A 22,257-nucleotide genomic window follows, 5' to 3' on the forward strand; every position below is an offset into this window, starting at 1 on the left:
TCCAAGGCTCAATGGTTTAAAAGAGCAATGACTATTGCCGCCCATATAACAAGGGTGGCTGGGCAGCTCTTCTGATCTTGGCTGGCTCAGCTGAGAGGAACAAGGAAGTTCAGGGGCTGACAGGAAATTGTGTCCACGTTGTGGCTTGGCCTCCCATTTCTTTCAGATTGGGGAGCTAACTTCTTTCTCTGTCTCCTCTTCATGCTCAGTTTTCCTTAACCAAAAACAAACCACACACCCACAAACATTATTTTCAGAAATGACTTTTACTTCTTTATCATTTCTCTTGACAGTATCTTGGCAAAGTGCGTATGACATGAAGGCAAGCATAACTTTCAGAAGTCATCAAAGATAGGGTGCTATTGTCCTCATTTTCTTAAACCATTAAAATATTTCATTTATAAAAATTAATCTAAATATAAATATTGACACTGAAGATCAAAATCACTTGATGACAAAATAATTCTTCTGGAACTATAACATATGCTTATGGTTTTGAATAGTAAATTAAATCTTTGCACTTATTTGGCACAGGAAACCTTTATAAAAATTCAAATGCCACAGAGCAGCCTCTTCTTATTTTGCAAGTACACAGTACACTTTTTTTGTTGTTGTTGAAGTAAACTGAATATTTTAACAATGTTAACACAACAGTAGTTGCTTTTCATGCCTCTATGAAAACGTTCTATTTGGAACTCAGGTCTTTTGTTGTTGCTGTTGTGTTTTTAAAATTCCTATTTGTCTGTTTTGAACCACATCAAAGGAACAAAAAGCCAAAGATTTACTTTATTTCAATGGAGTCATTTCTGTTAGCTCACACACACACAGCTCAGCAAGGAGTATTGTTGGGAGATGGGGAGACCCCCATCAGGAACGGATCCTAACACACATTTCAGCAGCAAGACAGGTCTGCAAATGTGCAGTACAGCAAAGAATGTAGAAGCTGAAAAGACACTACGTGAAGCTTTGTGAGTGTTCCGATCATATCCTTGGCTTCAAGGTGTGATGGTGGATTAATCTCTCTGGCCCTCAGTTTCCAAATATGGAAAATGGGGACACCCATTGACTAGGGTTGTAAGGATTAAAGAATAATGATAGTCTCCTGCAGGTGGCCACTTAATTAACATCAGCCATACTATTCCCTTCTGATGCTGTCTTCCTCAGATCCAAAGTATACCAAGAACAACAACAAAAAAGATTGCTAAGGCTCAATTAATTCTGTGAAATTCCAGTTCCATCGGCTTTTATAAACACACTCAAAATAGTCATGCGTTTGAGACCACAAACGCAGAGTTTAGGGATGATGCTCATGTCCATTCAATTCGGTGCCTCTTTCCTTTTTCTTGTAACTGTTAAGTTTGCTCTAAGGTTGTTCCTTAATCATTTTTTATCTTTAAGTCATTTTCCTACTTTTGCTGAATAATTAGTGGCAAGTGAATTTTGGAGGTTAAGCAATAACCAGCAACCTAAGCTTCATGAAGATGGGCTCATTGTTAGATCACATCCTATTGATTCTGGACAGTGCCCTAAATTAAGCCAACGGGGAGCCTTCTCAAGTGCCCCCAAGCCCCTTCTGAGGGGAAAATCCCAGTCAGTTCAAGGAAGGACCCTAAATTCTCAATGAGACAATGTCTCCAGATAGACCTGGACATGGTATGAGTGAGCCAGAGCTTTCCATTCTGTGGCTTGTGGTTGCAAAGCAATTGGATGACTGGGAGTAGGTGATTAGGTGCTTAGCAGGAAGGAGGTGGCTGAAGGGAGTTTGCATTCCTGATGGTTGAGTGTGTCCCCAAATTACACAGTCCCCAGTGCTCCCTACAGGGAACAGCTCATCTTTTTCCTTAGCAAACTGTAAGACACATGCTTGTGAGAGATTAAATAAGACTTGATGATGGATTACACGATAATAACCATCCCCCCTTTCTTCTACCACCCCTCCTCCCCAGTAACTTTTCCTTTGGTTAACCTGTTGACAGTTAATTTTCTGAATCAAAGGGATTAAAAAATAAAAGATCTTAAAGACAACACGCAGGAGCAAAGCCAACAGGAGCAGGGTGCATCTTTTGAACATGGAGCTCAGCTGTTGGAAGCCAGCCAGCATCTCGATTTTCTTCTCTGTCTTGGATTCCCTGGGAGCCTAAGGCAGAGTGGGCGAGACCGCAGTTCTGAAGTCTGGGCTGCTTTCTGGATGAGGTATCAGGGCAGCCCTGTGCAAGGACATGCGGCGGCCCTCCAGGCCCTGTCCTCAGAGAAATCCATGCAATATTCAATGGCTGTTGGGTCAAGGCACTGTCGTGTACGGCCGGAGGCAGTGAGTCACTGGCAGTGGAGTTCCATCGTGCTAATACATCACAGCTGACTCCAGGGTGGGGTCCTGAGGACAGACAAGGGGCATACTGACATCAGCCACTTGGCCAAAGGGAGCAGAGAAGATTACAAAATGCTTTTTATATCCTGAAAGGTATTCATGTTCATTGACCTGTTCAGTCTTTCACAACAATTAAAAAGCAATGCATTCTTAACATGAATTTCTTCATCCATCTGAATTTTACTTTGGCATATAGAATAAGGCAAGTTGGTTCCCTTGCAACTACCACCTCCTTAGCCACTTGGCCAATTTACCGAGCACGTTTATTTTTAAGTTTTTAAGATCATCTATACCTTCTCTACCAATTCCTAATCCTTAATATATTCATATATACATATTTATAAAACACATATTCACACATCTATTTCTGATCTTTCTAGTCTATTTCATTAATCATCCTTTTTGTTTTTTACAACTTTTAATTTGTCTTAAAGTCTGGAAGGAAAGTAACTTCTGTTTTGAAAGGTGCTTTTGTCCATTTTTTCTGATTTATTTGATCTGAAATTTGTAAAATCATCCAGAAAGAGAACATAAATAATGACAGTGTCATTTATATATGGAATGTGGAGAACTCAAACACAGGATCCAAGACAAACTTTAAAATTAACCCTTGAAAGCTGACATTAGATCTCAGGCATCCAGGGGGCTTTTGGGGAGAGCGCACAGTGGACTATGGTGGAGGACTGTGGGTTCTTTGTTGGTGGGAGAGTTACGACGGTCACACCTGAGGGGAGGACTGTCAAGTACTAACACAGCTGTAAAACAATGGTACTTCATTAAAATAAAATAAAACAAAATAAAACTACTGCATCTTAACACCTGCTCAGAGAAAACTTAAAAAGATTAACATTGCTATCTATGATGACTGAAAAATTCTAGACATTTCTTAACTGTATGTTTCAGGTAGGCATCATTGAAAAGTATATAGGCTACATTAAATCTACCAGTGAAAGCCCAGTCCTATCCCCTACTGTAAATTATCCACAACATAGATACTACAAGTGTCATTAATATTGAAAAGACACCAACCCCATACTTTTTCCCTACTTGGGGCTTGAGCATTTCTTTGCAGGCTATGACATAAGGATGCTAGAAGAGGTGCAGCAGCTGCGTACAAGTTTTAACTCCATCATTTTGACTCACTGTAGTTTAGATACATCTCATTTGTTTGGAAATATGCAGCAGTTCCATTTTCTAAAAGCTTTGTGGATTTGCTTTCTGCTTTAACTCAACAATTGTTTGGAAATGCATGCATGAGCATGTGCACATACATGTATGTGTGGCAGTGTGTATGTGGGCACACATGCCTCCCTAATAACTTATGCTCCCATCTTCTAAATTTGTCCTGTTCAGTCTCGTGGTCACTAGCCACATGTGACTGACGTCAAGATTAAAACAAACCAACCAGAACAGCCTGTTTCAAGTGCGCAGTACCCCCTGTGTTTGTGGTTGTTTTTGGCATTGGGGTCCCAGAAAGTGGCTCCATACCTTCCACTTTCTACCTTTCAGAGTTTATCGAGAATTTCTTTGAAACTGATATAAAATCAACTTTTGTAAATGGTTCACGAATGCTTGTAAAGAAAGTAAAAGTATAAAGTTAGATTAGTATCTTAACTAAAGCTTAATACTTATACTATCAAAGTTCTTTTTGTTTATATCTGGAATACAGTGACTTTCAAGGACTGATAGGTAATTTTAAGTCACTGACTTTGGCACAATAAATCGTGTTTCTTTATTGTCTGTTAAATCCAGAAAGGCTCATGGTTACCGACTTTAACAAAATTAAAACATCCCCCTACACCACCATGCCTTTTCTGAATGTGTCTTATCTTGACTTCTATTTTGCTCAAAGGTAATATTTCTGCCATTTATTAATTTTTTTGACTTCCATCTGTTAAGTGCTGTCCATTTGATCATTTTTAACCTCTCATGCTAATTAAAGGTAATTTATTTTAAAAAATAATTTATGAGGTGATATTTAAATTTAAATTTTAAATTTTAAATTTTTTAATTTTAAATTTTAAAGTGAACCATTCATGACATTGAATGCATCCCAATGTTGTGTAAACACCTCTCCCTAGTTTCCAAACATTCCAGCTCCCTGAAATTAGGCTTCTTACCCATTGAGCAGTTTCTTCCTGATTCCTCCTGCCACAGTCCCGGCAATTGTTTTTCTCAGCCCTCTGATTTATAACAGATTCCTTTCCTGACCCTCGTGGTCAGTCCTATTTTTGTGTGATAATGTACCTTTTTGGCTCTGTGAAGTAGCCACTAAAGAAAGGTAACTGGACTTTGAAAGGGCAGAGGCAATGGCTAAGCCCTGGAGAGGCAGGGACAGCTTCACTGTCATTTGGTGCCTAAGAGATGAGAGTTTTGTAACTGATAACTGCATGCCCAATTATGCCATGACCTGGTGCTTCTGTGCTTCTGAAACAGGGGTGGGGGTTGGGGATTGAAGGGTGGTGGGAAAGGGGAGTGTACAGTGATGCATTTAGTCTGCGGGGCACAGACACCACCCTCTCTGAGCACAATGGCCTCAGGAGCAGAGTAGTCTAGCTGGCCCATTCATCTAAGCAGCCTCAAGTGCTTGCCAAAATTCGAAAGCACATGCTGGTATTTAGGTCAACAATCCATTAGCCCTTTCTAAGTGATCTCCACTTTGTACAAGGGACCTACACCCCTTTCCTTTGCTGCATAATAGGGACAACTTCTGACTTTTCAGAAACACAAATGATTAATGGCTTAGAAGACATTTATGGAAGAGTAAATATGGATCAAAAAACAATAAAAACTTATACCTTAGCTAGACCCTACTCTCCGATGGATATATATTTATTTCTTTTATGCCAAACCTGGTTCCTACAGGGAGCTGGAGATGTAGTTGAGAGGACATCGAAAGGATTAGCAATGCCAGGCATTCCAAGACTCTCCCCACTGACCTCCCACCCCAATACCTTGAAACCAAGCAGGAAGGAGGCCTCATGGCCCTCTGATGGGGGAGCTCCAGAACAAAAGGGCTACATCTAAATGGAGGCAGCATCTACAATGAAAGCGGTGAGTTCTGAGACAGAGGTGACCTTTACCATCAAATCCTTGGTGGTGTTTTTCCTTTCTGCAGTCCTGTTTGTTGAGGAGCCTTGGAGAATGAAGTTACGGTTAAATGTTTTAATGGTGGTCACTGAAGATGTCTCAACATTTTCAGCTAAAAGAAAACAGAAGGAAATAACTATTACTCAGGAGCTTGATGAAATTGTTAAGGAAGAGAGATGAAGTTTCCTGGTTACCCAGACTTTTTTAGACTTGGCTTCTCACCCTGTCCTTAAGTCTGACTTGGAATCTTTTAATTTTTGTAATGGCCAAATAAGTCAAAGCATCATTGGTGGTTTTCTGGGGGAAAATTGCTTTGATGTAATCCACACTCCATAAATTTGATTTGCGATTCTAAAATATAAGAGACTCAAACTAGAGTTTTTTTGTTTTTTAACTTCTGAGCCAAAATTGCCTTATTGGCAAAACCTGCCTTGAAATGACATGCGGCCATTTAAAGCCCTAGTGAGTTTGAACATTCTTATGCTTTCTGAGAAAATTAATGTATTTATCAGATGCTGCCACAGATGCCATGGATGTGTGTGTGCTTTTATGAACTCTCCAATACATGTACCATATTACCTTTCTCACACCAAAGACATTCTGAAATGCATACAGGCATATAGATTTTCAAATAAAGGGGTATGATCTATAATAAAATTTTAATTGCATAGGGTTTTGTGGAATATGAAGCAGGCATCCAATACATACTGAACAGTGACGAGTGGAATCTAGACTCACATACACATATTCTGACTTTCTACTGTACTAATCTGTAGATCAAAATTTTAGCTGCACCATCATTATGTGACCTTTGAACTGAGGGAAGTTTTTGACAATGTCCAGTAGGTAAGAGTGATGTGCCTGGCACTGATGGAACTCCTACACTGGACATTGTGATAATGTTTTTGGTACCCCACGCCCATCTTGCTGACAACCCTGCCCCTATCTTTCTTGCACATTCTGACATCATACTACTGCAAGCACAGCCACTCTCTGGACCCATGCATGGAGCAAGTCAGAAGTTTGAAGGAGTTAATGCTCCCACTCCTGCCCATCCCAGGAGTCACTTTTGGCTAATGACAGACTAGAGCTGAACTATCTCATTTTCCTACCCTTTATTTTTATTACTAAAAAAAATATATTTATTTATGAATATAAGAACTGGGTGTAGATCAGGAGTAGGGGGTGGTGGTGAGAGGATTTGCCACAGACAAAGTGGGAAACAGAACAAGCAGATGTGTGGAAATACACTGCTGAGGGGAGCAGTGAGTGAGAAAGGAGAGGTCTGCTGTGCCATGTGGGTCTGCTCCCTAGCTTGCCAGGATTGAACTCGTGCTGCAGTGGCTGGAGATAGCTTGATAGGTGGTCTTTAACCTCTGTGCCACCAGGGAGGCCCTTCCTGCCCTTTAGGGAGGTAACTCTGAAGTGTAGTCAAACTTCTCCCAGAAGGCCCCAACAGTATATAGCCTCATTTACTGGGAGAAATAAACTACTAATTAAAGTTCTCTAAGTTGGCTTGATTTCTCTCCCCTGAATCATTTCTCTCTTCTCCTCCCTGTGCTTCTTGAAATCGCCTCCTAAATTAATACATGCACATCCTTGTCCCAGGAGCTGCTTTGGGGCGAGGGGTAGGGAAGGCGGGGTGAGGGAGGTGTTAATTCAAGTCAGCGTAGACTTCACAAGAGCAGTTCTGGGGTAGAACACTCCATCAGATCAGTCTTCCAACTCAGCTCTCTGAGTTGCTCAGAGTGAATGAAGCAGGTTGAATTCTGCTGGAGCTCTGTTTACCTTTCGCTGGTGGAGCAGGCAGCTTCCTCCTCTGCTGTCTTGATGTGTCTATGGTTTGCACCTACAACAGAACATGGCAATCAGCACACCTCCCCGAAGATATGTCCGAGGTAGTGTGAGACTCCAGTGGCGGGCTTGAAGGTAGGGGGCACGCACCTGGCTCCTCTGCTTCTGGTCCCGCCTTCTCGTGAGGCGCCCACAGGGTGCTATGTTTAGTCCTGCGATGGTCAGGGCTGAAATCCGGCTCTCGATGTCAGAGATCTAAATGCAGCAGAAAGGCAGAATCAGTAGGAGAAATCACAGGAGGGGAGGATCTTTGGTAAAAGTGTTAGGACTCTACCAACATAGAATCTGCTGTGATGTAAGTGCATTTGTCCATTTATTCACTCAACTTTTACCAAACGCTTCTCCACCTAGTGCTTTAGTGAGAAAGTAAACACAGGCTTTTGGGGGAAAATTTCTATTTCTAGCTGGGAGCTCTGGGGCTTACCAGCATCCGGTGGACTGGGCTGGGGAGAGCTGAGGCAGGGGCACTGTGGGGGCTGTAGCCCCCAGCCACCGGCTCAGCTGGGGGTTTTCATAGGAGGCAGTGCTTGACATGAGCTTTGAGTCAAGCATAATTTATAGGCTGTGCTTTTTGCTTTCAAAACTCCGCAGATCCAAAACCGTAGCACCCGATCTTAGGAGGGAGGCCCGGTGGCCCATGGTTCAAATTCATTTCCTTTATGAAGAAAGGCTACGCAGCCTTAAGAAGCTCCCTCCTCTTGCCCGGCACGTTTCCTTGTTTCTAACACCAGAGGCTCATATTTCCTTCCAACCACATCCTTGGGCAGAGAAAGCCCCAAGCCCTCACAGGGCTCACACAGCAGCCTGTCCGCTGGGGTCCTGGCACAGTCCCTGCTCTTAGAAGGCATGTTCCTATGTGCTGTCACCAGGCCATTTATTTTATTTAACAGAGTTTTATTTATTAGTTTAGGCCTGGTCTTATGTGTTGTAACTTCTAGAAAATTTCATTTTTGACTGGAATCAGATTCAGAGGTGGAAGCTCTCAACAAAGACAATGTCTTCTACCTGGCAATTGGTTCCTTGCATTTTTCTTTGATGTCCTTCATTCTCCTGGCTAAAAGTTTAGTGTCTTCTGCAGCGGCATTCTTACTTTTCTTGGTCTGTTGCCTCTTCAGATTAATATGTCAACCTTTGTATCTAGAACATGTGGGGGTGACAAGTGACGGGAACTTGGATGCTTTGGTCCTGGGCATCTAACCATCTTCGTTTAGGGGCTTTTTTACAACATGTTGGTGGAGTCATCTTTAGAGAGACTGAAGAGTTTTCAGATTCTGCTAGCTCTTCTGGGTCCTGGGTGTTGAGGCACAGTGATATCCGCAAGGCCAGAACCGTCTTCTCCCTTTCTTCACAATGGCCAAGTTGACAACCTGCAGCCTGGCCTGCACAGTATAACCCAAACAGAGCTGCCTTCTTTCACCAGCCCACCTGGCTACCCCAGAAAAGCCCCTTACTCAGGAGTGGGCAAACGTGACACGGGTCAGGACACCCTGCTTCCTGGGGAAACCCTGTTGTCATTTCCACTGCTGACCTGGACATCACCTTCCATCCTTCACCTGGGCATCAGCAGCAGCTTCCACTGTCACATGTGTCTCCTAAAAGGTACGGAGCTTGCATCCATCACCTACTTCAATGAGCTTGTGGCAGCTGGGAAGGAGATGTTCAGATTCATTCTGAAGCAGTCGACTGCCTCTCAGGTGTCACAGAAAAGCATGCTAAGTGTCTTCAATAGGAAACTTCCCTGCATTCATTCATAATCTGATGGCAGAGGTACATTCTTGTGGCTTTACAGATGAGGCAACTGAGGCCCAAATGATAGATCTCACATCTAACAGCTGGCCTGGGACGGAGCTGGGACTTATGGCCAAAAGCCGTGCTCCTGCCCTGTGGCCATATTCACAGAGGACTAGACGAGGCCTGGCATGGAGGCACTGGGGGCTGCAGGAGAGGGCTAACAGAGTCAAGAGAAGAAGCAGGACCACAGCCATTGTCCTGAGTTAGCACAGCCTGGGTGTTGCTAGTACATCACCCAGGAAGGGAGGTCTTCATCGCCTCCCTACTTAACCTTGGTTATTTTGTGCTGCTCAAGACAAACTGTATTTGCCATTTGCTTCCTCAGACAAAGACTACTGGGACAGGTGCTATAAAAGTACACAGAGGAGGGCTGAAAAGTTCGAAAGCTGCCTCTCTTATCCCCCAGGGCTGGTAGTCTTGGTCAGAAAAGGAAGTAGAGGTAGGTGAAGGCCAAGACTGTGCAGTTGCAGAAAGAATGCAAATTAAACTCTCTAGTCACCAGGTCCTAGGAGGGGCCGTTGTGCAGCACTCAGGCCTCCCTGGCTCCTGATGCTTTCTCGTTCTGACTCCCCAGATCCCAGGAGGTGCATACCTTTGGTTTATAGATCAATTAATGGCACAAGCCTCTGGGGAAGATTATAGGCTAAACTTCTATCAGTCATTTACAACTGGTGTGGATTAGATGCCCACATTCCTTTCTGGAAGTCATTTTGATGGAAAGACTTGCTTAGAGGACACTAGGAGATTTAATGAGAAAATGAGGTGCTAAGTTTCTGATTTGCTGAATGGCATGCTCTGGAATAAGTAGGAGTTAATTTTTCACATTTTAGTTCCTAACATAGAGGACAAAGAAAGTAGAAAGGAGTGTACTGAGGGTTGATGTTGCTCATATTTTCTAGTCCCTCTCTCTCACCTCTATCATCTATCTATCTATTTATCTATCTACCCATCATCATAATATATCATCTATTATCTACCTCATCCATCTATCACCAATCTACTATTTATTCTATTATTGATCTCATTTATCTATCTACCTATATGTCATCTATTTCATCCATCTATCATTTATTATCCATGGAGTATTATCCATCTCATCTATCATCCACCCATCCACCCACCCTTCCACTCATCACTCATCCATCCACCCACCCATTCACTCACCCATCCACCCACCCATTCATCCACTCACCCATCCATCCACCCATCCACTCATCCACTCATCCATCACCCATCCACCCACTCATCCATCCACCCACCCAACCAGCCACTCATCCACTCACCCATTCATCCACCCATCCATCCACCCACCCACCCATCCACTCATCCATTCACCCATTCATCCACCCATCCATCCACCCACCTACCCATCCACTCATCCATCCACCCACCCATCCACCCACCCATTCACTCATCCATCTATCCACCCCACCCATCCACCCACCCATCCGTCTTCCACTTCTTTCCTAAGCTTGCAGGCAGTGACTCTCTGCATTTACTAAAAGGGCATGATCAGTTCAGTACTGAATATCCCAGGATGTACAACAGAGGAATCAATTCAGAACTTTATGTCCACAAGGCAAGGACCAAGTCCTCAGCAGCAACAGCTTCCCTAACCCTAACAGTTCAGAGAGATTCCCAGAGGTGATCTTTCCCCAAAGCAGTAGGCTGCACCTCTCCTGCTGCCGCACAGCTCTCCACAGGCTCCTCTAGCACTAGTCACTCCTGTTGAGCTCCAAGCTGAAAGCAGCCCTAGAATAAGATATAGCCTAACAGTTTAACAGTTATCCTCTCCTCAGGGAAGGTCCTCCTCCCACCCTGCAGGAAACCCTCACGGTATCTTCTGGGAGACTCAACTTTGGATGAGAACAGGCAGCAGGAGCCCGGGTTTCGTTTTCAAGTAGCATCTGGCAGGATGGGAGAGTCTCTGTGTTAAGATTCACAAGCTGTGACAATCCATAAAGCCAAAGGTGGAGCTGATAACCTCTCCTACAAATTAAGGTGTCATTTACAAGGGGATACGCCTGATCACAAGACCAACACGTTCTTAGGAAAACACACAACACAGACTGGTGAGGAATGTGGGCTGTGAGGTGAGAAAAACTTGGGTTAAATTTCCATTTCCATTACTATCTTTTGTTGAAACTAGAATTATTGGCAAGTTGTTTATATATTCTGGGGCTCAGTTTCCCTAATATAAAATGGGTATAATAACAATAGTTGCCTCTAAGGGTTTCTAAAAGAATTAAATGCTATAGTGAAATCAAATGTTGAGCACAACTCCTGGCATGAAGTACGGTGCACTGAATAGTAGGTAACATTGGTAACATTATTGCAGTATTTTTTAAAATGAGTAATAAATTAATACTCAAACACATGAAAAATGGACATTTTGAGCTACCTCAGGATTTTCAACTATGAAACATGGCTCCAATAATTTAAGCTTAAAATAATTTGAAAGCAGGAAATTATTATTTTTTTTTGTGTGTGTGTAGCAGTTTGAGGAACCTCCAAACAGTTTTCCATAGTGGTTGTATTAGTTTGCATTCCCACCAGCAGTGCAGGAGAGTTCCTTTTTCGGGAAATTATTTTTTTAATAGGACTTTCCTTGCTGGTAAGAGTCGGCAGGGCCCTCCAGGATGGGCGGTTCACAGCAGGCAGCATGAAGCCAACTGCAGAGTGGAGAAGGGCGCCCTCAAATCTCAAGAGTGTTCAGTGATGTCAGAAGTAGTTTCTCATTCTTTAAAATATTCATTTAAAAAACGACCACTCAAGATTGTCATCTTCTCTATCCAAAGGTGGCTTCAATTGACCCAAGTCTCCTGAGGATGTGGTTTTCAGAAAGAGAGTCTGTAGAAATCTCAGCGAGGCAGGGTGGACACTAAGCTTCTGCTGCCGAGACCAGTGTTTCTCATAGGTTCCTGGAACTGTGTCCACAGATTCCAGTTTGAGAATCAGAGGCTGAGTCCATGGTTAATACAGATCCAAAGTCAGAGGCCACAGGAATCTCCATGAAAACTACAAACTGCTATCTTCACAATGTTGTATATAATAGAGTGATCAGCTATGAAACGGTCATATCCAAATCATGCAAACTATTGGCCTAAGAAATGTATAATTCCAAGTTCCTTCATTTACCCTGCCTATTGTTATTGAGAGCCTAGTCAGAGTCAGATATTACTGTAGGCACTGGAGTCACTGTGTTAAGTTAGCTTATGATAGTCCTGTCTTCTATAGTGGGGGAAACTGGACTTAACTAGGAAAGAGTGGTCTTAGAGTGGAATGGGAACCAATATAGCAAGGAGACCTACTTTTTTTTTTTTTTTTAAAGATTTATTTATTTATGCATACAGAACTGGGGTAGAGGCCAGAGGTGCGGGGGGGTAAGAGGATTCACCAGAGACAGAGTGGGTTGTAGGACAGGCAGATTGACAAAGTACACTGCTGAGGGGAGCAGTGGATGAGACAGGAGGTCTGCTGCACCATTTGGATGACCTCCAGGGTGGGGGATCAAACTCGCACTGAAGCAGCTGCAGCAAGCTTGCAGTGCTGCGTCCTAACCCATTGCATCACCTGGGAGGAGGAGACTTGCTTTTGAGTCAGAGAATTTGTCAAAGAGGAAAGTGGTATAGGTTTTAAAGAGTTTCCCAGTATATTACCAAGGCTATAATTTGGGGAGATAGGGCTATATTTTTTAAAGCAAGGATTTGGTGGAATCCACCTGAATGGATCATATATAGATCTTCTTTAATTCACTGTGGGGTTACATTCTGATAAGTTGGAAATATAAGTTAAAAGTCTACCTAATTTACTGAACATAGAAGCTTAGCACAGCTTACCTTAAACATTTCCAGAGCACTTACACTTGCACTTACATAATGCCCATTTTATAATATGGTGCTGAATATCTTATGTAATTTACAAATACTGTGCTGACAGTGAGAAACTCTGCAGAGTATGGGCTGTTTACTTTGATGATCACCTGCCAGAATCAGATACAAGAGAGTATTGTGGTATGTACTCAAAACTCTATGTACAGTTTCTACCAAATGCAGCTCCCTTTTGCACCATCATGAAGTAGGAAATCATGACCGAATCATCATAAATCATGGATCCTTGGGCCCTCCCTGGTGGCGCAGTGGGTTAAGGAGCTTAAGCCACTTCAGCATGAGTTCGATCCCCGCCCGCCCCAGAGGTGACCCACATGGTGTGGCAGACCTCTCTGGGCCTGCCCACTGCTCCCCTCAGCAGTGTGCTTTGTCAGTCAACCTGTTCTGCTCCCCACTCTGTCTCTGGTGAATCCTCTCACTGCCCCTGCACCTCTGGCCTGAACCCCAGCTCTGTATGCATAAATAAATAAATCTTTTTAAAAAACATAAAAATCATGGATCCTCCACATATTCAAGTGTGCTGGTGATGGCCGTTACTGACAGATAGAAAGCTTGAGCATTTCTTGTGGGAGATAAGAGTGTCCCTTCCTTTTTCTCCATCTGGGCAAAGAGGGGGCTTTCTACCTGGAGCTCAGCACGGTGGACCTGGGCTGCAGCCGTGGCCACCTGGTCCTCCAGATCCGCCAGATGGGTCTCATCGGTGCCACTGTGGATGCAGCGGGCAGCATTCTCCAGCTCGTTCAGCTGGCCTTCCAGGCCGTACACAGTGCCTGCTGCCAAGTACACCTGTAGGGGAGGCATAGCTTTGTAATCACAGACTAGGGGGAGTTTGAAGGGAGCCCTCTAATTCAGGGATGAGAGAGAACTAGCACAACAGTGGGAGACAAAGATAGGCAACTCCCCCATTTATAAATATTCTACTCATTTAAAGGGAACATGAGGTCATACTACCCCCTCCATTGTCAACCACACCCCCCCATCATTCCTGCAAGAAAAGTGAATTTGTAAGTTTTGAAAATAACCCAAGATACATAAATTGCAAATTTGTCTGGTGACTATAACAACCATAGTAGTAAGATAGAAGACACAACGAGGAAAAATTCATGATGTGGTTTTTCAAGTGAAAAGTTTGGTCGGCACTCAGTAATTGAGAAAAATTCAGAAAATGTAGGAGAGGGGAAATTAATTTAAATAGAATTATAAATTTGTATCATATGATCACTAATCAATTACCTTCAACTTGCTTGAACCAGGTTATGGGAATTCATATGAACTTGAAATCTGTAGGAGGAAAACAGCTGTCCCATAGTATCTGCGGGTGAAGTGTGTGTGTGGGGTTATTTCAGGATCCCTATTTTCAAAGGCAAAATCTGAGGGTGCTTATGGCCTTTATAACTCAGAATTGGCTGAATCTGTGACTGTAGGAACCCATAGATACTGTTGCAATTGGAAAAAATTAACTGGACTGGCAAAGTCCAAATACATATTGTTCAAAGGTGACCTATATTGCATTTCTTAGAAACTAGTGTGATGTTAACAGAAGCACAAATTGACTGTATCGGTGAATTAAGGCAGTTTTTGAAATTAAATAGAAAGCCAGATAAAGGGAAAGACTAAAAGAAAAATATTTTGATTTATGAGTTTATAAAGTGGTTTCTATAAAAATGGACAAAGAGAACGTAAAATCCTTGGAATATTTCAGACCAGGGGTTGCCAACCAGGGTGAGGGTGAATGAAATAAATTCATCTTCAGCTTAATAATGTGATGAAACGACTGGCAACAGAGGGGATGAGATGTCTCTATAAAGGCAATTATTTATAGAGGCTTATGAGGTTTAATCCATGTATGTAAAGTTCTAAACATGTAATTCCAGCAACTTAGAACAGGCTTGGATGAAATGCATGGTCAATCTTTCACAGGGCCTTTGACAAGTTAAAAATACACCAGTGCTAGGGAAGCCAAGAGCTTGTGCACATAAGGCAGGCACATCTTTTCACGCAGTGATGTGAGGTTGCTGAGGATGAGAGAGAACTCCAAGCCTCTTCTGCTCTGTAAATTCCTTGGCATGATTCATGCATCTGCATTTCAACTGACAATTTCACAAAACATTTCAAAGTGGAGCAAAGGCAGGTACAGGTTTGGTGGAGGCATCCCCAGACACAATGAGCTGGCTGTGGGGGCTGCCCGCAGTGACTGACACAGCGGACGTCACATTAAATGATTTATGAGTCATGTACAGAGTGAGGGATCATTGTCTTTGGGCAACTGCCATATTTCACTTTGCCCTTAGTTTTACATTTCTTTATCATCTACATGCAGTGATAAAGAATATCTGCTTAACATAGCCATTTATTCTTTGTCTCCACAACAAGAAACACTTCTTTATTATCACATGAAAGAAATGAATTCTGTTGAAGAGAAGCCACTAAAAATATTCTCTTAAAATTATTGAATCTGGGGCCTGCCCTGGTGGCACAGGGGGTTAAAGTGAAGCCCTATGAAAATATTGGCAAACACTGCAGCACAGCTTCGATCCCTGGCCAGGGAGTGACCCACATGATGTGGCAGACTTCTCCTGTCCTGCCTGCTGCTCCCCTCAGCAGTGTATTTCAGTAGATCTGCCTTCTGCTCTCTACTCTGTCTCTGGTGACTCCTCTCACTCCTGCTCCCTGCAACTCTGGGCTGTACTCCAGTTCTTGTATGCATAAATAAATAAATCTTTAAAAAAATATTGAAGCTGAAAAACTTCTTTCCACAGGGGAAGACAAAGGTGAGAAAGAGAAAGAGATGAAGAGAGAGGGAAGGAAGGGGAGTGAAAGGAGGAGAGAGAGAAGAGAGAAGAAAGATCAAAGAGGAGACTCAGGGAAGTTATGAGTTATATGTAACACTTTTGCTACTTGCACCAAAACAGGTAACTATTTTAGTCAGACAGTTTAAAATATAAACCTATAGCTTTGCACAATGAAACAAAGTTTGTAAATATGAGCTAAGTCATTTGAGTGATGATGGTAACACATAATTTGATATAACATGGATCTCAGAACCTTGATTTTTTTCTAGAAACACAGAAAGTCAAGGGTGCTACTGGTTGTGTTAACTTAATGGCATTTTGTTTCCTCTTCCATGTGGCCGTCTGCTCATGTTCTCTGTTTCCTCTGCCAGCAAAGCAACTGATTCCAAGTCCTCAGCCAGGCTAGCATGTTCATCTTTCACTTTTTGTTCCCTAAAAGATGGTTTCCCTGGCCCTGGGGGAAGCTCAGCCTCAGGGTATAGAAAGACACCAGCTGAATGGGAATTCACCGCCAAGGTGTTGGGGCTACAGGCCTAGAGGATGACCGCAGTGATGGTGATGACAATGACAACGCTCTTGAGTCAGGCACGGGCCAGAGTTTTTATGTGGCACATCGCACTTAACGCTCAGGGAAACCCTCAAGTCAGGGATATGCAATCATTCACGTGCAAAATGAGAACATTATGTCTTAGCGATTTGGCAACTTCTCCAGGTTTCACAGCTGGGAAGTAGAGCCTGGACTTGAGCCAATCCCTGGAGCCAGATTCACCCTTCCCTATGGTGCCATGATACTTAATCTTGGTTGGAATGTTATGACATTGCTTTAACATTTCAAACTTGGACATAAAGATGAGTTATTGTGGTTGCAGATGAACATGATATTGGCTTTGCTGCTGGTTGAAACAGAAAAAGTGAACATGGTAAATAATGACAATTATTCTATGTTATTCAGCAGAATCATTCTAGAAACTAGTTTATCTGGAATTGCTCACTTTAATTAAGGGGCACTTTTAGCAAGAATTATGTCTGAGTAATCTATGTCCTCTCCAAACTCAACTCAGTCATGCCTCTGATCCCAATAACTGGTTCCATGTTCAATAAGACTTTCTCAGGGTGCAATTACAGGTGTTTGGTTTCACAAAGGAAAGATTCTGTAGTGATCTTTTTAGGCTAAAGAACATTAGACTTTTTACTACAGGAGTTTCAGTCTTTAAAATTCTAATATGTATCTCAATTTTCCTAGAAAAAGCAAGGATTTCTTAAACTTATTTGGTCATAGAATGTCTTCTAGGACGTGATATCCATGAAAATACACTGTGGGTTGGAGCATACAGAGACTATTTCTTTTGCTCTCTGAAGGCAGGATATTGCCTGAGCGACCTCCACAAGTTCTCATGCACCTCCTCTTCTGGCTGTGGACTGTCCACCAGCCTCTGCCTGGTGCTGGATTCTGTGGCAGAGCTGGGCTCTCTTGGGGCAGTTCCTAACACATGGCAAAATGTTTCACGTTGCTAACGTTTCACGTTGTTCCTCTCACGACAGAGCCTGAGAGGAATTTGGAACTGTCCTTCCATTGTCTTGATGGCTGGGAATTGTGGGGGTCTTCCAGGCTTCCTCTGTCTTTTAGCAAAGAAGAGAATGAGAAGGACCCTCAGATGGGGGCAGGAGGACGAGAGGTTGACTCATGCCTCCCACTTACAACCTTGCATTTACCCACATGGCTCTGGGATTTACCCCACAGGTCTGAGAGTGGTCATGCCAGTGGGTCTCTGTTGCCTCATCCATTTTCTGCCTTTCTCTGCCCTGCTCTTTTTCTATGAAGCTGGCCCATAGGAACTTCATCATGAAGGCTCTTTTGTAGGCTGGGATGGGTTTGGCCAGCAGGAGACACCACCAGGAGTCAAAGGCAGAAGAAACTGCTTCTATTGCCTTGTGGAGGGGAGTGTGTGACAGCTGCCACTTAGGGGCCACTCTTCCACAGGCCCCAATTCTCTGTGGGCTACACTGCCTAGGGGTGGTGACCTCTTCCCTGCACCCACTAGCCTCACCCACACCTCCGTTAGTTGTCCTTTCTTGAGACTCTCTTCTAATTAGATCCCAGCAGGTACAACTGAGCCCTGAGCTTCAGAGCTCTCCACAGGAGCTCCATATACAGAGAGACCCCAGCATTCAATCCAAAGAATGGAGACCTCATTCATTGTGTGTGCAGGATGGGGGTGGGATGGGGGACCCTGAGTTCCTCCTGTGGTGAGGGTGACATGTATTGATTTCACATGCTACTACCAGGCAGCAGGTGAGAAGCAATTTATGAAAACAGGAGCTTTGACATAAGATTTTTTTTTTTTAAATCTTATGTAGATCTGAAATCTGCAGCAATATTTTTTACCCTTTCATTGAGTTAACTCATTTACAACACCATACTGGGGAATAGGTTCACATTTTAATATACTACACACTATATGTCACCCCAGCTCCACCGTCCAAGCACCCACAGTACTTTACCTAAACCAATGGGTCCCCACCTGCTTTGTTGCAAAAGTATTTTAGAGAACATTCTTAAGTGAATGACCTCTTTTATCTCAAAGTTTGGGCCTGCCAGAGCCAATGTCCTGAGGGCGAAAATAAGAGTCACCATTTTTATGTCTGACAGTCCCCGGGTTCCTCAGCACAAACAAGAAAGGTAGCTGAGGAGTGAGGGACAGTCTTCACCACACAGACAGACCGAAGTGGTGGTTCTATTAAGACAGCTGTATACAGAGGCCCTGTGAAGAACCAGCCCTTTGCCTCTCCTGCCACTCAACTGGATTCCATTCTGGACACCGCAGAGCAAAGCAGCCTGTCTGTGGCTCTGTGATGTGACCTGAAGGCGAATCAAAGAGTCATCTCTCCTCTGACTCAAAGACCCACAGAATTCAAAGGAACAGAGATAGATTTCTTCTGAGGCGAGATGTGAGAAGCTGGTTGAGGGAAGGTAAGGAAAAGAAAGGCAGGTAATTTTTTGGGAACAGAAGAGGTCCCTTAGAGGTATGGACAAGGGAGTGGAACCTTTTGCTCATGTCCCTGCTGGGGCTTCTGATCTTGAATCTGTGGGTGTGTTTGAACTGAAAGTGTTAATGGTGCAAGGAAAGAAACTTGATGTATAATAGAAAGATCTTATGAGAATGAAAAATCTGACAAGACCACTGTATCTTCAACATGTTCTTTGTGGGGATGAGGGGCACACTATCTTTGCTTTATGTGTGTCATGGAACTAACCATTATCATTTAAATCTGGATTATTTTATGCACTTTAAATCTTTTGATACTATATTTTGTAAAAAAAAAAAAAATCCCTCTCCTGGTGAACCACGGCTTTAAACGTTTTCTGTGTCTTTAGAATTAGGACCCATTTAGGGATGATTGACATGGAATAAATTGATGAATGGACATATTTAAACATCAGAGACCTGCACAGAAGCAAAACATTTCTTTTAAAAGGAATTTCATTCACTCACCTGATGTAATCACATAAGTGAGGTTTACTCACTGGGCGTCAGCTCTGCCAAGGGCCAGGGTCATAGACCTGAAAGCCACAGGCCCTGTCACCAGGAGTTTATGTATCTGGATCTCACCCAGGGAGAGATCAGACCCCTGTCTCACTCCCACTTTTCCTCCAGTTAAAGTCAAATTGAAGTGTTTTATGGGAACTGACCATTCCCTGCATGTAGAGAGAATAAAGTGTCCTGCTTTTGCCTGAAGTCAGGACAACTCACTGTTGCAAATTATACTTCAGAGCTCCCTGCTGGAAGGCTGAGGTTGCTCCCTCAGATCACATGTTTGCATTGTTTAGGATCACAAAGCATTAGAATCTTCACCTTAGGGTCTGCTTATATGCTGTGGTGGTGGTGGGGTGTATCATGACCTTGCAGTCTTTGTGATAAGTTACAGCTTCATTAACTGCTTCTTCGCACCTTTACCCCAGACACACGCATCCCAGCATCTTACGTTTTCTTCCAGGGAAGTCAGCTGCTCATCCAGCCTCACTTGGTCTGTCCCCAGAGGAAACGTCCCATTCTCTCTGTCAGGAGGGACAGGGGGGTCCTCCCAGGGACCCGCAGACTCAGCTATCAACTCCTCTGTGGCGTTGATGACTTTTAGGACTTCTGTGGAGATGTTGCAGAGAGAAACAGCAGAATACTTCTGTTTGGTCCAATGACAGAAGGGGACAAAAGACAAGAACAGCACATTAACAATGACATGGAAATTAGACGTTATCATGGTGCTATCATGAGATTGGTTTCATCGTAACACACAGAACAAACATCAGTGCGCTGGAGGAAGGAAAAGCTACAAGAGCGACACAGGCTTAATGGGCCTTCAGCCCATTTGCTTTGACCCAGATTCTCTGACTCACAATGAATGGTCAGATTCTTGGGGAGTGGGGAGGGAGAGGCCAAGTTGAAGCTACTAAGTGCTCTGCTCATTGCTGATAGTTTTAAATCCATCACCACGCTGAGTGGGATGTGCTGGAGGTCAGGGCTTCTGGAAGCCCTGGGTTTCTTCCCATCCCTGATCCATTTTGTTTAGCCCATCCAGGGTTTGTAAATTGGAAGACAGAGATAGCCCACAGGCATGAGTTTTTGTTTTTGACCAGTAAATTGTTTCCAAGAAACCTGTAATTTTAATGCCTTTGGTATCTTCTAAGGTGCCTATCTGACTCATCTATCCTGCTTAAAATACCCATGGTAGCTGGTCTGCACATTACAAAGTTTGTTCCCCCTAGTGATTCTTCTGTATGTTTTGTCTCACAAGAGCATGTTTTCACCAGCCCTCCCACTTCACTAGAGAATCAGAGGGTCTCAGTGACAAAACTGTGGCTGAGGCCACAGTCCAGAGCTGGCTTTGGGCTAGCACACTCAGGCACATGGCCTCCAAGCTGTCAGCTCATCAGGGGTTACGGAGGGTTCTGCCCAGCCTGTTGATTCGACAACTGCTACTTGACTGGCCACAGTTCTTTTGGTTCAGGAAACCAAAAATAAATAAAACAAAATAAAATATCTGGGTTTTCAGGAGAATAGGATGGGTATGAGGTGACAGAGACCCAGCAGAACAAGGGAGCAGACAGGGCCAACTCTTGACCTTAAAAGAAGCTCATAGAGGCTTCCCTCTCTGCTCCAGGATCCTACAACTAACTCCACGTGGCAGATTTTGGAAATGAATGAGACTCAAAGTAATTTTGGCACGAAGCAGCTACCACTATTTGCTTAATTCCATTTTAGAAAAAAGCAATGTTGCATGGATGTAAGATTTGTTACCCTTTCCTTAATAAAGGAAGCATGTATTTAGAGAGTTTGCACCTTATTTGGTAGAAGAGATACTTTTACTTGTCTTTTGAAAAGAAAGACCTATGACTAAACGATTAAAAAAAAAAAAAGGTAGAGGCTCTCTCTGGTGACTCAACAGGTTAAAGCAAAGCACTATGAAGCTCTCTGCAGCCACTGCAGCATGAGTTTGATCCCCACCCAGGGAGCTGACCCACATGGCGTGGCAGACCTCTCCTGACCTGTCCGCCGCTCCCCTCAGCAGTGTATTTCAGTATGTCCACCTGTTCTGCTCCCCACTCTCACCTACCACACCTCTCACCTACCACACCTCTGACCTGTAACCCAGTTCTGTAAGCATAAATAAATACTTCTTAAAAAAAAAAAAAAGGTAGAGACAGCATAGTGAAAGGGAAGGTGTGCAAATTTACACATACCTCCAGCTAGACCACGGTCATGAAAGGGCCAAGGTTATCGACGGGAAGGACTTAAGAGGTGCTTAAATAGAGGTATCTGCAGCCAGGTTCCAACTGGACATAAAATATCAGTGCCTCATGGTAATGCTGCCCTGTGGTCACTGCTCCACTCTGTCTATAGCCTTATTGATTCAACCACAGGAGTGGCAGGCTGGAAACCATACAGGCCAGAGGCATGTTTTTTTTTTTTTTTTGAGAAAATGCCTCCTGTGGGATGTGCATTTCCCAGTCCTCTACCATCCCCGCCATTTAGTCTACAAAGTTTTTAGTTCCTAGGATGTGCAATTACTTATAGGCACCAGGATAAGGCTGCAGATAACAACTGAAGCCCTTCCTCTTAGCCCTCTCCAAGCCATGTGACATGCTGCCATACCTTCCTGGCACCTGAGGCGCTGCTTTTGCCATTGGGTGGGGTAAAGCTGTTCTGTGGAGAGCACAACAGCTTTTCGGGAAGGTGTGTGATCTGGTTAAAGACCTGGGCCACATCAGAAGGGAACTAGACTCCAGCTGGGAGAAATGACTGAAAAAAATCCCATGAAGACTGAGCAGGTTCTGACTGACTGGAGTCTCAATAAGAAACACCAACTGGACTCCACAAGTGTACGGAGGCAATTAACCCCAGCTACAAAGAACCAAGAGTCTCTTATCTGTCCCCTAGGAATGAAGGGGCTGCTGGCTCAGAGGTGGAGGTGGGAG

General features: G+C 43.5%; 1 protein-coding gene across 2 annotated transcripts in view; it reads right to left on the minus strand.

Annotated features, from left to right (window-relative positions):
- Window positions 1-291: 291 nt before the first annotated feature.
- The window catches only part of MYRIP (myosin VIIA and Rab interacting protein), a 219,562-nt gene continuing 197,596 nt past the window's right edge, over window positions 292-22,257 (minus strand). For both annotated transcript variants that reach the window (XM_004676288.2, XM_012720627.1), the window contains 6 exons: window positions 19,770-19,964; window positions 13,618-13,779; window positions 7,403-7,507; window positions 7,247-7,307; window positions 5,452-5,570; window positions 292-2,374 (listed from right to left, as the gene is read on the minus strand). In XM_004676288.2, coding sequence (XP_004676345.1) covers window positions 2,342-2,374; window positions 5,452-5,570; window positions 7,247-7,307; window positions 7,403-7,507; window positions 13,618-13,779; window positions 19,770-19,964 — 675 coding nt within the window. In that variant the 3' untranslated portion in view covers window positions 292-2,341. The remainder of the gene's footprint in view (window positions 2,375-5,451; window positions 5,571-7,246; window positions 7,308-7,402; window positions 7,508-13,617; window positions 13,780-19,769; window positions 19,965-22,257) is intronic.

The sequence above is a fragment of the Condylura cristata genome, unplaced genomic scaffold (assembly GCF_000260355.1).
Source record: "Condylura cristata isolate star-nosed mole 26May11 unplaced genomic scaffold, ConCri1.0 scaffold00004, whole genome shotgun sequence".
Lineage (NCBI taxonomy): Eukaryota > Metazoa > Chordata > Mammalia > Eulipotyphla > Talpidae > Condylura > Condylura cristata.